Source organism: Ornithodoros turicata, chromosome 1 (genome assembly GCF_037126465.1).
Source record: "Ornithodoros turicata isolate Travis chromosome 1, ASM3712646v1, whole genome shotgun sequence".
Classification (NCBI taxonomy): Eukaryota; Metazoa; Arthropoda; class Arachnida; order Ixodida; family Argasidae; genus Ornithodoros; species Ornithodoros turicata.
Window position 1 is genome coordinate 44,736,349 of NC_088201.1, and position 14,455 is coordinate 44,750,803.

Sequence of the window (14,455 nt, forward strand, 5' to 3'; positions counted from 1 at the left end):
GAATGTTGCTGTTTGTAGCTCAGGGTTTGTGCTAATGCCATTGACCAAATATATCAGTGACCTTTGCTTTTTGCCACTGGAGCTTTCATCTCATGAATGCCTGTCCACTTCCATTTTTTTCCCCTCGCACCCTTTACCTTTGCCACTGTAAAATTAAACCTGATCCTGGACGTCTCTTCTCAGGGCAAAGCAGTTGTGAGTACTGATCTCCATGCATGTGCACATATGCTTCTTTGTATACATTAGTTTGCACCGGTGTAGATTTCTGCTTGTAAGGAGCATGGGTTAACATTCGATGTATGTAGTTCCCTATGTTACAGAATTAATGGTGGTGTTTGTGTCTATTTTATAATACAGCTTGGCCTGCTTATGATTTTTGGAGGCGATGTAGCTTGCCATTTTGTGGGTTTGGAGGGACAGAGAAAGGTCATATAACTGAATGTAGTATACATAGTTAAAAAGGACAAACCCCTCAGTGCAGGGACTTTTTTAACTATGAATCTCCAACCAGCCCAAGTTTTAACTCATTTTCGTAGTATACATGTCCTTCTAGTTTCTTCTCCAGATAGGAATTTCACATAGTCAAAGTTTGTTTCAACCGTGTCAGTGGGATGCTGTTAGCATTTATTGGTGGTCTTGTAACCTTCCTTCTTGTAACCCAACATGACTGCATTGTACTATCAACGTAACTGGTTCACATGTTGGTTTTGCCTTGTTATGATCCAGATAATCTCGATTAGTTAAATCTTACAGAAGGTTTTGCGTGGTATGACATGAAGTCACTTCTACTGGATCTCTGATGTGTCATAGCAAAACATGATGTAGCATAGTGTGCGTCTCTATTAACAGTGTAGTACTTGTAATCGCAGGATTAGATGAAAGGAAGCTTGGTAATATGGTGTTGTAATTACCTACACTCTGTATGTATACCTACTGTTACCGCATACACTGCTTGCCCGTTTGCCCTAGCTAGCAATTTTTACAACAAATATCTGGTATAGGCAGATGTGCCATTTTTAGGGAGCACGCTGCAATGGTTTGTTCTCCAAAAAAATGCAAATTTATCATCAGCCTTGTCTGAGTGACCTTGATCGTACAGGACTGGGACTGTGAGTACTCCGTAAAGTGCAGTTGGTTAATCTCACAAAAATGGCATGTCCTTTTGCCTAGCACATACAACACGCATCATCCGTTGGGGTATCGAAGAAGCATATTCTAACCAATGTATAACTAATGTAATGGCTCTAGTGGAGACCTTGGTTTTTAAATTCATAAAACAAATGTGACATTTTACAAAATTTGCGTAAGGTACTGCATAGGTGCTTAATTTTGTGGTCTTAATCATTCGCAAATCCATATGGCGGGATGTTTGAAGAACATTTCAGGGGACCTTAATTTTGCGACACATGTGCTGTGCGGTTGTACTATGCAGCTCATCTGGTCAGTATGCTGGAAATCTGAAGCTTTGCCATAATATCAGGAATTGTCGACATTTCAGGGACACCTTCGTGGAACCAAATCCTTCCTTGATTAACTTAATTTTGACAATGAGGCATTCACTCTCGATTTCAAAACTTGTCTTGTTTGTTCTAACTGATGGCCTTCTAAGTAGGCAGCTGTATTGAGTGCTCACAGTGATTTTACTTAGTGCATGGGACAAGGGGAATTTCGAGACTCTGAGGGTACCTGTGCAACCTTGCCCGATGTGTTGTCTTTTATCTACAACTTGCATGTCTTCATTAGAGTGAACTAGATTCGTGGGGATTGGAAGCATGCTTCGATTTTATTCTGAAATGATACTTCTAATGATATAGCTGAGGTACTAAGCTCGAACTTAGTTCCATGATGAAGTATAGGAGTATGACAGTGTCAGCTCATACTGCTGCATTTTCTTCTTTTTCTTTTTGTTATGCCACACGTATGCACTTGAAACAATGCAGTACTGCAACCTTAAACGTGAGTGCATGTGTAACTACTAAGCAGCATTGTATGTTGTGCTGTAGGTAGGGACTTCTTAGTATATTCACAAGTTTTGTTTTAATGAGCTACTTCATTTACAACCAGTTACATCTATGCGCTTGACCATGGGCGATTAATTCATGAGCAGCTTCTAGCTATTTCAAGAATCACATCTACCAAACCTACCTTGAGCATTAATTTTATATTGAATTGCTTCCGGCCCTGACCTAGCTGAACCACTTAGCCTAGTTGTGGTCAAATGGTTTACATCACCCATAGGCACTTGGAGGCTCTGTGTGTTGGGTTTGTCACTAGGTGGAGCTCGCCTCGGCTGGTTTGCCTATCTGGTTTACACGTATGTTCTGAATGTTCTTGGAGCATGCCTTTATTAGCGTGGCTCTTTCGGCCATGTTCTCTGCAGTGTGCTGCAACTGATCTTGTTGTCCAAGTGGTCTTGATCGCTGAGAGTATGCGACTGCAAGCTATGCTGGCTACCTACGGAATCCAGACTCAGACACCACACGAAGTTGAGCCCGTACAAATTTGGTCTCCGAAGCAGCTCATGAAGGTAAGATATTTCAGATATTTGTTTGATGATGCGATGTAGAAGTACCTTACAAGTTATTTTGCATAATACTAAGTGCAAAGTTGTTTGTGTGCAGGACAAAAATCCTACTCCTTATGTTTTCAACAAATTACACATACCATATATTGCAAATTTTTTATTGAGGTCTGGCACGAAAGCTTGAATTGTTCTGTACGGATGTTGAATGAAACAACGAAAATTAGTCAAGGCGAGCTCTGTTGAATATTAAAGCTTGTGATTGCTTTGTTTTCTTTTCTCCCTTCGGGTATTCGGCATAGTTTGCAAATCATCTGCATACATGATGATTAAAATTTCTGTGTTGCTAGTTGTAAGAGTTATGGATTGGTTATGGTGCAGTGCAACTTCTGTTAATTTGTCATCTACAAAGTACTAGATTTATAATCTGTTTTAATTGTGAGGTTCTTGCCAGCTCTCTGGGCTACTCGTGCAAATACAACAGTAGAGTTATTTTGTGGCAGTTTTGAAGCCATTATATTCACCGTGTATTTTGTCTTTACTGACTGGTGAATGTGTGGTGCTATAATCCTAGGTGTACGAGTTCCTAGGTGTAAACCGAAAACTTGGTCTGCGAGGTAGACCCCAGCGCCCTATTGGCGCTTTAGGAACAAGCAAGGTATACGTACATCTGTTTCCGTATGCTGGTAACTCAGGTGTCCTTAATGTCATAGAACTGGAATGTGGAGTGTGTCATACATACTGGGCCTTTTTACGGTGTTACAGTTGTACAGAATTTGTGGACAAACTGTTATGTGCTATCCACTCTTATTTGAAGTGAGTGACTTCTACTTGTCCCATGATATGGCACTCCTCATTGATGATATCAAGGTAGGAACTTGAATACCATTTCTAACCCTACATTGTTTGCTTAACACTAGCAACTTCCATTCATTCTTGATGGATGCACTATGCACAGCACAGTCGTCTCATACAGCGTGCATCTTTTTAAGATATTGTTACAGTGATGGTCTCATACCCCCTGCCACTCTCATAAAGTGTACCATCCCTAGTAGCACAAAACGTTTTGTAAACGTCCAGGAAAGGTCTAGCCACAACCATATTTTCATCTAGGAGACGTCTTCAATCTGATCTACATAACGTCTTCTATCCCAGGATAAGTTGACACTTTCCCGAGTCTTGAAGACGTGTTTGTGGCCGTCTTGAAGACGTTCAAAAAATGTTTAAAACACTAATTTGAATGTGAGAAAATTCAGCCCTGTGGATATCCACCGCATACAGTTTTCCGGAGATCTGCCTCTTTTTTCATTTTTCAACCTCAGTCACCGTCACCACACGTTCCATTTTCTGTTTCTCCAAGCAGAACTGCAAGCAACACTGCCACATGGCGTTTTGGCCAAAATCGAAGATGCGGTTCACCAAGGTGGACCGCGTTAGCAGAGGTCCTCCCACCGTAAGAACAGCAGGCTCCCTCCACAGCGTTACACGTAGGGGAACCAGAGCGTAGAGGTGGTCTATTCCCTTGCAAAGGGAAAACAGATACTATACATTGCTCGTCTTAGAAACTCCCGTAAACTCGATAGCCGTGCTCGCCTCTGAGTCAAAATGGAGGGTGAGGTGTCTAAGTTTATTTCAATTACACACATAAACAACACTGAAGTGGGAAATTTCTGGGAGTATTAACTCACCGTCAACTCAACGCCTGTGTTACCTACTGCTTTTGGTTTGAGACAGTCAGTAGGTCCACCGAAAGTAAACTTATTCAGTGCACACAAATCGTTCTCGCGTAAGATACGTCTTGAACACAGTTGGCGAAGATGTATTATAAATGGAAAGTTGGTACGTCTTGCAAACGTGAACGGAATATATTTACAGGATGTCTTCCTTAAGGATACCTCTTCAACAGAGATGTCGAAGACGTATTATAAACGGAAACTCGGTACTTCTTGCAAACGTGAACGGAAGAAGTTTACGGGAGGTCTTCCTTTAGGATATCTCTTCAACAGAGATGTCGAAGACGTATTATAAACGGAAACTCGGTACTTCTTGCAAACGTGAACGGAAGACGTTTACGGGAGGTCTTCCTTTAGGATATCTCTTCAACAGAGATGCCGAAGACGTATTATAAACGTTAAATCGGCGCGTCTTATAAACATACTATAAATTACGGCTTCTACACGTCGCGTTGACGTCCTGAACGTCTTCTATCCTAATTTGACCAAATAAAGACGTTTCTGCGACGTTTTGTGCTACTAGGGATTCGATTGCCCTTTGTTGAAAATGGAATACTGCAAATTTACCCAACAAAGTACGTCATGGTGATTAAATAACCAAATTAAATTGATAAAGATTGCAGAGCATGCCGCAATCTGTGTTGGCAACATTGAGAACGGCTACGTCGCCCTGCGGGAAAGTCCGTGCTAGGATACAGAAATCGTCTGCTTTTGCGCACGCTAGTGCACCGGCGTGAGCATACGACTTTCAGAAGTGACTGGTAACCGCGGCAACTCTTGTACATTTTCTTTCAGTTCTCAGGCGAAAAACGCACATTCTAAGAAGTGGCCCACATGGTGGTTTAGAACAACTATGTTAATGCTCAGAGACAAGTTAAAAGTCGCAGGACAACCCTACCCACAATCACAAATCTGAAGCCACCGGCCAGCAGCACGCGCGGTCGCATTACAGCTCCGACCAAAAATATATTACGCGCGCTTCCATTACACTCCCCGTTGCACACTGATCATGTTTCGAAATTAGGTGTCGCCGACGACATACATGGAGAAGGAGTGCATGTTTATTTAAAAACTGCATTAAATACTCACGGAATGAAAACACGTGAGTTAGCTTCCACGTATCCGATTATGCGCCACATTATCGGAGACAGCACAGTGAATGCACGGACTACATTCTCCACTCGCGGGGATATATGTCTGGGTGTCCCCATTTCAAGAGCAAAGGGGATGACTCAACCCAAGGTCCTTCTGCAGGTTCCAATTGCCATGACAACGGCGATGCACCCACAGGTTGACGTCATGCGTGACGTTGCACGCGACTGAAGCGCAGGTTTCGTTGTCTGCTATTACGGCACGTTTCGACAAATTCCTTGAAAACGACTTGATTATTCTGAATGAAACTTTGACGGTTGTATGTGTACAGTACTTGTGAAGATAGTTTTGGCTAAGTTTCGGAATTGCCCTGGCTGTACGAGACGATCCCTTCTTCCTTTTTCATTTCTTTTTCTTTTTTTCAGAATGAGCTAATGTTTGTCGGCAAGTACTGGAGAATGTCTGGACGCCCTACAATGGCCATTCTCATTCGAGAAGACAATATGAGGTATGTGTGTTATTTGTAATTCTTTTTTTTTTTTCAAGCACCACTGTATTTGTTTCTTCGATGTTGTGAAGGCTGTCAAAAGTAACAGAATTCATACTATTAATTATTGCACAAAAGGAATGGCATCAGAAGTCAAAAAGTGTGCTCTTTTTTAATTGCTGTAAGGAACATTTCGACTGATCCAACTGCCAGATTTAGATTGTAGTTGCTACTACATGTAGACCGCTTGTAACGCATGCTGTCGGATCACCAAAAATCTGCACTATAAGCGGTGCCGCACTATAAGCAAAGCATCATTTGTGTAGCCCAATATAGATGTGAGATTGAAAGCCTACCTTTCAAGTACGCCATACTGAACACCGGACAAAATAATGTGGAGATTGATCCCCAAGAAGGCCATTTATTTTCCTTGTTAAGGCGCCTGAAAGAACACTGTGATTTTGGTCAGCTGCAACCTTTTGACGGATTCCTGTACGATTGCATCCTCAACAGTGGCGAGCGAGGCACTTGAACGCCATCGTTCAGGCGATTCTGAGCACAGTAGTCCCTTAAGTTGTTTATACAGTCCATCACTTCCTTGGAGGACACACTTCCATTGGCATCGTGCCCCCATCGCCATCCAAGTCGTCCTCAGGCACGCAAACCTCAAAATCACAACACAGGGTGGACACAACCATAAAACCACGGAACACTCCAAGCTAAAGGCTGTAGTGGGAAACCCCAGAGAATGCTGGTTGGCGCAAGGAAAGATGAGTGCGGGACGAGGAAGGAAGGAAGAGTCCAATGTGCTCAAGGACTTTACATACCAAATCACTGATAACGTAAGTGAGTGCAATGTTGGGGACTGCCAAGCGAAACTGAAGGTAAGCGGGGGTCACACACATGACATGGCACAACTGATAGTGCCAATTAAGCATAGTCTCACAATATCACGAATATCGTATAATTTGTCTTGTTGACAGGGCCAGCATGCTGGGAACCTTAGAAAGCGTATAAAATGTACGCATACCAATATTAATCAGCAGCTGAAAGAATAGGAGGAAGTTGCGAAAGCAAGCGGCACTTTCAGAGTGACTCAGCATTAGCACCTGGTAGTTGCCCGAAACAAGCAAAACTGACATTCAACAAGCAGTTAATTACAATTCCCATGGATGCTAATACTTTGAAGAACGCCTGCCTACGGCTGGTCAGAAGGAACAGCAGACCATTCTCGATCTTCTCTGACTCTGGGTTCCAATTGTAGGTGCGCTGCGATAATGCCGGCCTTCAAATACATACCATGTTGATGAATGGACAATACAAGACATGGTTTCAGAAAGGGCGATGGAAATGCACACCTGCCTTGATAATGTGCTCGGGCAGTGCTCGGACTGTCATGCTTTTGCGTTTTGGGCAAGTGTATACATACAAGGAAAGTAGTAGAAAGAGTAACAGAGTGTGATCTCATTCAGAGCTTTAAAAATTAAAACTGCGTTAGCCCAGTGCCTACAGGGTTGAACGTGATATACGTTCATAGCTCCCCACCAAGCATCTCATTACCGGAAACAGTAACAGAAATGTAACGGAAATGAAATTGAGTGGTCAGTACCGAAATTGAATAACGGAAACAAAAATGTTCCAGAAACGAAAATGCTGTCGTTACTGTTCTCTGGTGCGAACCACTTCCAGTCCTTTCTTTGCTCTGTCCGCCCGTACCTGCGCAGGTCGTGGCACTGTGTGCCATGTGCAGACGCGCTTTCCACCCAAGCTGCTCTGTGGATTCCTCACTTCTTACACTGACCGCACCATAACTGGTATGCATATGCATTACGTTTTATGGCAGCGTTTCTCAAACTTCTTGTTGTGTCGGACCCCCAAAACCACTGAGAATCCATTCAAGGACACCCGTTAAGTACGATTCATGTTGACATAAATAAGGGATGTGAACAAAGAAAAGGAAAAACAACAAACAAACAAGGCACCTTTATGCAGGAAATGAGAAGGTAGTATATTTCGATTTGATAGTGTATTCGATATTTCGGTTCAGATTCGTGCGTCGCCAAGACAGTCTTCGGGCTGTCTTCAATCATCGTGGACACCCACAAGCACACTCGGGGACTCTCGGGGTACACGGACCACACTTTGGGTACCACTGTTCTATGGGGCGCAACCTGGGGGTCACAAAAAGCATGTTATATGCGGTGCCGCACTATAAGAGGTTACGTTATAAGTGGTTTGCACTGTAATGGCAAACTTTACCGCTTTCATCTTTAATCAATATGTTAGAATTACACCAGATACTTTATTAATGACCAAAAAGAACCTCACTAGCTTCATTCTAAACATGGACTAATCACTTTACCTCATTATGCATTTCAGTTCGTTACTTTGTATTTTGTTACTTTGTCATTTTGTACTGCTGCTGTACGGTGTACATTGAGAGGGGAACCTTAGTCAAGCCTCCTCGGCTTTTTGCTTCCCCTTCCAACCGAAAGGAAAATAAAATATTGAATTGGATTGAATTGAAATAAGCTAGAAAGACACTCTGTATGCAGTGTTCTCTGCAAGCAAGACATGCGTACAGTGACACAGGTGATGACATGCACAGCTTGTGCACCCTTCTAGGCGTAATATGTTATTATGTCACGCGAATGTGATATTTATAATATTGTGACACATTTCCTAGCATGTGAAAACCTGACACTGCTTCACTTCCTATGCTAATGTTGCTATGCTAAGACATGCTAAAAGTGTCAGCTGCGACACCTAAGGAAGCCTGTTTTTTATTGGTACAGCTTGATCAAATTATTTTACAGGGACGCTCATTTCAAGGAATTGCTAGATCTTCTAGCCATGCTGAAAAAGGGGCACTGTGACGGACTGAAAGTGAGAATGGGCAGGCTTCAGGTAATGCAATAGCAGTTCTTATTTACGCAGTGATGTTTCATGACCCAGTAAGAATCCCATTGCTGTATACCATTAAAATTATACTTAAAGGCATTGTGACACTTCGTCCCAAGTAAATGCAGGCAAATGTAAAATACGGTTATTTGCAGCAATGTGATGCAACAGTTCAAGTTTGGCAGACGAAAGGGTAATAGAAAATTGGTGCTGGCAATACCGGAACTCATTTCATTTCCTCCGGAAGCTTTTAGTGTAGTGACATGGCCGCAGCGGAGGTCACATGCTTATGAGAAGCAATAGAAATGGCCAAAACACTTTCTTCTCTGACGTCAGAACAGGGTGCTAAAGTTTGTTCCGTGGTTTGTGCAACTACGACATATAGAACAATAATTCTGTTTTTCTCAATGGTCTGTCTCTTCGTACAACGAAGATCTGTCCTTGGTATTGAATTATCATACGGTGCCCTTAACATTGAGTTTTTAGAGCGCATTATTTCTAAACACATGCATACCTGCCAACTCTCCCGGATTATCCGGGAGACTGCCAAATTTCATTCAGTCTCCCGATTGTATGGTCATGCCCTCCAATCTCCCGGAAAATTGGGGCCTTGGTCTTTTCTTCTCTCATTTTCTTTTAAAAGCTGCGCAAACGTATTCCTGAAGAATTAGGCAGCCCGTAACACGTGTTTCGCGGCATGACCATCCATGGCTGGAGGTCGTGGCAGGTCGCGCGTTTCATTGTGTCCGTGTTTCTTGTGAAAACGTGCTACCTATATGTCGTCAGTCCATTCTCGTACGGTAGGTTTGTCTCCTCTGGTGGGGCTCTCCAAACAAAAGAAATACTTGCACGTGTTCGTCTTACGTGCCAAGTGCCTTTTCACAAGTTTTCTAGTTGAGTACAACCAGCCGTGGAACGTAAGAGACCACGTATGACTGTTGTTCGGGAAAATTCCCAAAATGTGACCAAGTGATGCGCCACCGCTGTGGACGGACGAAGACCACTGCCATCATGGGCGAAATGGCTGCGGTCATGCAAAATGCAATGTTGGAGAGCCTGAGACGATGCGTCTTCGCAATTGTGGTTGACAGAAGCAACGGTAGTGTGTCGCAGCCCCATCCGATAGTGGCTACTTATGACGTAGAGGACTCGCACCTCAGTGGCAATGCTATTTCAAGTGCATGACATTCATGCGTATGCCTATATGGGAATTTGAAATCAATATATATTACCTATATACTTATATATATATATATATATACATACATTTACAATTTGATCGTGCACTCCCAGCCAAGGACAGCTGTTTCGCTCTACTTGGAGCTCGTCAGCCTGGCGTAGGGAAGTGACACGATCTTGGGTCGGCACAACAGTGCGTCTCGGCGAGACGTCAATGTTCCACGGTGACGACGCCACCTGTGGAGGCCGCAGTGCAAGCCAGCAAGTACATATAAAAAGTAAAAAAATAGCCGAAGCTCTGTAGCTGCACGCTGAGCATATGTTTACAATTTGATCGTGCACTCCCAGCCAAGGACAGCTGTTTCGCTCTACTTGGAGCTCGTCAGCCTGGCGTAGGGAAGTGACACGATCTTGGGTCGGCACAACAGTGCGTCTCGGCGAGACGTCAATGTTCCACGGTGACGACGCCACCTGTGGAGGCCGCAGTGCAAGCCAGCAAGTACATATAAAAAGTAAAAAAATAGCCGAAGCTCTGTAGCTGCACGCTGAGCATATGTTTACAATTTGATCGTGCACTCCCAGCCAAGGACAGCTGTTTCGCTCTACTTGGAGCTCGTCAGCCTGGCGTAGGGAAGTGACACGATCTTGGGTCGGCACAACAGTGCGTCTCGGCGAGACGTCAATGTTCCACGGTGACGACGCCACCTGTGGAGGCCGCAGTGCAAGCCAGCAAGTACATATAAAAAGTAAAAAAATAGCCGAAGCTCTGTAGCTGCACGCTGAGCATATGTTTACAATTTGATCGTGCACTCCCAGCCAAGGACAGCTGTTTCGCTCTACTTGGAGCTCGTCAGCCTGGCGTAGGGAAGTGACACGATCTTGGGTCGGCACAACAGTGCGTATAACAGGGCACAACAGTGCGGCACAACAGTGCGTGTGTATATATACATACATATATACTTATATTTCAAAGGTCTCTTGTGTTCTTCAGTTCTAATTGGATGGGCACAAATTACCATAGTATGTGCACAAAAAAAGGGGGGGGGGGGGGGGTAAGATGGGAGACACATATGTGTCAAAACTGTCAGGAATCTCTGGTATTGGAGTGATTCCGCAGTTGAAACGAAACAATTTGCAACTGGTTTTTGCAGAGCATGTGCCGATGTAAGATCACATCACAAGATGCCATTGTATGACATGGTCTGTAAGGCCACATGCAACAGAACCATCGACATCTGCAAGCAGTGCAACAACCTGCTTTGTCAATATGAGTGTAACCATGAGTAGTCTCTAGGTAGTGCACATTTTGCTCTACCCCACTGGAGAAGATTCAGTAATGTGAACTCACTGATCCCTTCTCTATCTCATTCGTCTTCTGAACAAACCTGCCTCGTTGTTTCATACCTCTAAAAATGCAGATGATGTATGCCTAACAATAAGTAGCACACATTAAATTGCCTTGCTCTACCTATGACAGTTACTGTTGCAGAGCAATACTGTAAACCATTAATGTTTGCAAAGCCCTAATTTTCATCAGTTTTGAAAATTGAAAAATTCGCTAATCTTAAGGGTGCACAAAAATCTTCAATCAAGCATTGACACTTAAAAAAATATGTACAATTGCAAACTTATTTTTAAACAGCTTCAAACAGCTGGTCGCACAGGTTACTATTAAGCAGTTGAACTACTTTGCAGCACAAGCACGCACAATGCAGTGCGTGCAGTCATGGGCCTCATGAAGCAAACCAATCAAGCCAAATATAGTGGCATCCAGAATTCGTGAAATTTAGTGGCCATTGATAATTGCCTGCCCAGTTTGTAAAAAATTGGGGCTGCAAAATTTGCAGTATGCCATGCTGCCACCAATACCATATAGAACAAGAATGCATAAATCTAGTAAGCCAATTGAATGAGAACAATGTATCTGGTAAGCTGCTTGATTGGAGTGACTTGGTATTCAGGCTCATCTAGTACTCAAACTCTAGAGCATTTGCATTCCTGCCGTAGAAAAGAATTTTTTGTAAGGTGATTGTGTTCTCTTAATGAAACAGAATCTGATCTCTTCATCATGCATTGAGCACCTGGATTTCCTCCACTTGCTTCCTCATGAGGCCTTGCCTAGGTTTGAAGCTCTCCAGCAGCTGGAACACCCAACAACAGGTTACCAGAGCCTGACAGAAGTGCCTAAAGCTATTGCATACAGTGAACCATCCTATGACTACTCTGTGAGTACCTGTTACATGTTGGGTGTTTAAGTTAACTTCATATTGAATTTTAATAAATGGACTGAACTGTAAAAAAATTAATATCATTATTAATATACTTACATTCCATTCAGGAGTGTTTCTGCCTCTTTCCACTAGGACTTAAATCTGAATTGAACGTAAATCTGCCTATGATTTTCTTAATTGGAGTTTCAAATTGCTAGCCCAAGTATGTTTCATTACTACTTATTTTTAACATGGTAGAAACATAGTGCTAAAATGTTCCATGGAGCCATGGAAGGGCTCTGAAAAGAGGGGAAGAAAAAGAGTCTGGGTGGAGTAGACATTAGAAATACATGCCCTGGGATACACATTTGCACAAAATGTACAAGTGCAGCACGCAATCCTGGTGCACAAGGGAGCTTTCAATGTCGTAGGTCAGAGAAGCCAGTTCCCTTGGCTTCCAGTCTGCGACATCATGTCAGTCACCCAGTAGTGAAGCGCGCGTTTTCGTTTTTCTTAGTTTCTTTTTATGGTTGTATTTGGCACTGCTCATCCCGCATCTGAAGCAGAGCAGTGAACCTGTCGCCTAGCTTCCTTTCACACTAACAAAAATGCTCCATAAAAAGCATGAGTGCAGCATGCAATCCCATCGTGCAAGAGAGATGTTAAACCTTGCGGGCCGATGAAGCTGCTTCCCTCGGTTGCCAGTCTGCTAAATCATGTGTGGTGGCATGTGGCGACATCATTGGTGTGAATGTGTATTGATAGATTTCCAATCTCATTCAAAACTGCTGCTGAATGCATTTCGCACCACACCCCCGAAACCACCATTGCTGCCAGTCATCATCTGCTTCCTCCTCCCCCACATGCACCCACCTTGGCATCACATTCAGATAGCCTGGCAATGCTCCCTTACGTGCTAAATTTGATCAGTTTGTCGTACTGAAGGTGGACACTGCACCAAAGTGTTACGCAGGACTGCTGAATGTTATTGACAAGATTCTCATCTTTTTTTATTATTCAGTGTATCTATCAAAGTTCATTGTTCTGGTGAAGCATCCTGCATACTACATCCTGATGATTACATATCTCTACGTAAAATACACTATGCTTGAAATTTTGAATTTTTCTTTTTTTCTTTCGTGTTTACAGTGTCGTACTTCAGTACGTTTCTTTTTCTACATACAATATCATGCTCCTTAAGATGTGTCCATGTTGTCCATGTATATTATATATGTTTCATTTTCCTTGGTGTGTATGTACAGCCCTTTCAGGCAAAGTCAAACAATGAGATCATCGAGACACTGAAGCATGTAGACACCTTGCATGGTCAAAGTCAACTCCTTGGTATATTGTGGTCAAGGGTGAACCCAAACATGTTGATAGAAGGAGGCAAGTCATATAGAAGCTAGAAGCATCATGTTTGCAGGAGAAATGTGAGATCTAATATTACTCTGTACTCTCCTCTAGTCATGCTGAAAGATAGGTTAGAAAAATTGACAAGACAGGCCGGAGCACTGCGTCACTGGTAGGTGCTACTTTGGCTTTGCCTTCTTTGAGATACCTCTTTAATCAGATAAATAATTGATACATTAACAATTCACATTAATTGATGCCAACACTTCAGTAGCGTGCTGCATATGGATTGCTAGTTACGTGGTTTATGCACATTTAAGAACGCCTAGGCACCTGTTTTCTCTGCTTGTTTGTTTGGAACGTAAACTTCTCCCATTTGTGAAAAGAAGCACAGTGGTGTTGGATGGCCAATTGGACAACACAGAACCTTTTGGTTACAATTGGGTCCAGTTGGGAACACACAGAAAGCCTATTGAGTCCCATTGAATCCCATTGAGTGTCCAATTTGACTCGATCAGAATTTTTAACTTGGGCAGGTGCTGTGCACCTGTGCTGCCAGGGGCTGTAACCTTGCTTGAGTGTTGGCAACTGCACCACATCATTTCTCTATTACATTACCCATTACAATCCCACTTTTATGCAACGCTAGTAACCTAACTTGTTAGAAGCTATTATTTCGAAGCAATAATTGCATAGAGTTTTTGAGGGGATCAGTAATAGTTGCATATGAGACTAGTATGTGTACTCTTGTTTTGTTCTTGCATTTGTGTAGGTCTGTTGTTCGTTACTGCTCAAGTATTTTGGGAAAAGTGGTGGACAGCCTGAGCCCATATATTACAGCAATCTTGGTCAATGGCAAACAGGTAATAACAAGTACAGTAATAACTGTAATAAGCGTTTGCTCATCCACTGACTTGCTTCTTTTTATGCTGCTTTATTGTTTGAATGGTTGATATTTGATGAATGGTTCTGTAATTTT

At 42.8% G+C, this 14,455-nt stretch overlaps 1 protein-coding gene across 8 annotated transcripts in view; it reads left to right on the forward strand.

Moving 5' to 3' along the window:
- The window catches only part of LOC135378129 (probable phosphorylase b kinase regulatory subunit beta), a 42,833-nt gene that overhangs the window by 20,713 nt on the left and 7,665 nt on the right, over positions 1-14,455 (forward strand). For 6 of the 8 annotated variants that reach the window (XM_064611021.1, XM_064611026.1, XM_064611025.1 and 3 more), the window contains 10 exons: positions 184-195; positions 2,381-2,527; positions 3,096-3,179; positions 3,287-3,391; positions 5,772-5,854; positions 8,650-8,740; positions 11,965-12,138; positions 13,386-13,512; positions 13,591-13,648; positions 14,249-14,339. In XM_064611021.1, coding sequence (XP_064467091.1) covers positions 184-195; positions 2,381-2,527; positions 3,096-3,179; positions 3,287-3,391; positions 5,772-5,854; positions 8,650-8,740; positions 11,965-12,138; positions 13,386-13,512; positions 13,591-13,648; positions 14,249-14,339 — 972 coding nt within the window. The remainder of the gene's footprint in view (positions 1-183; positions 196-2,380; positions 2,528-3,095; positions 3,180-3,286; positions 3,392-5,771; positions 5,855-8,649; positions 8,741-11,964; positions 12,139-13,385; positions 13,513-13,590; positions 13,649-14,248; positions 14,340-14,455) is intronic. The other 2 variants (XM_064611023.1, XM_064611027.1) reach the window with 1 other exon arrangement.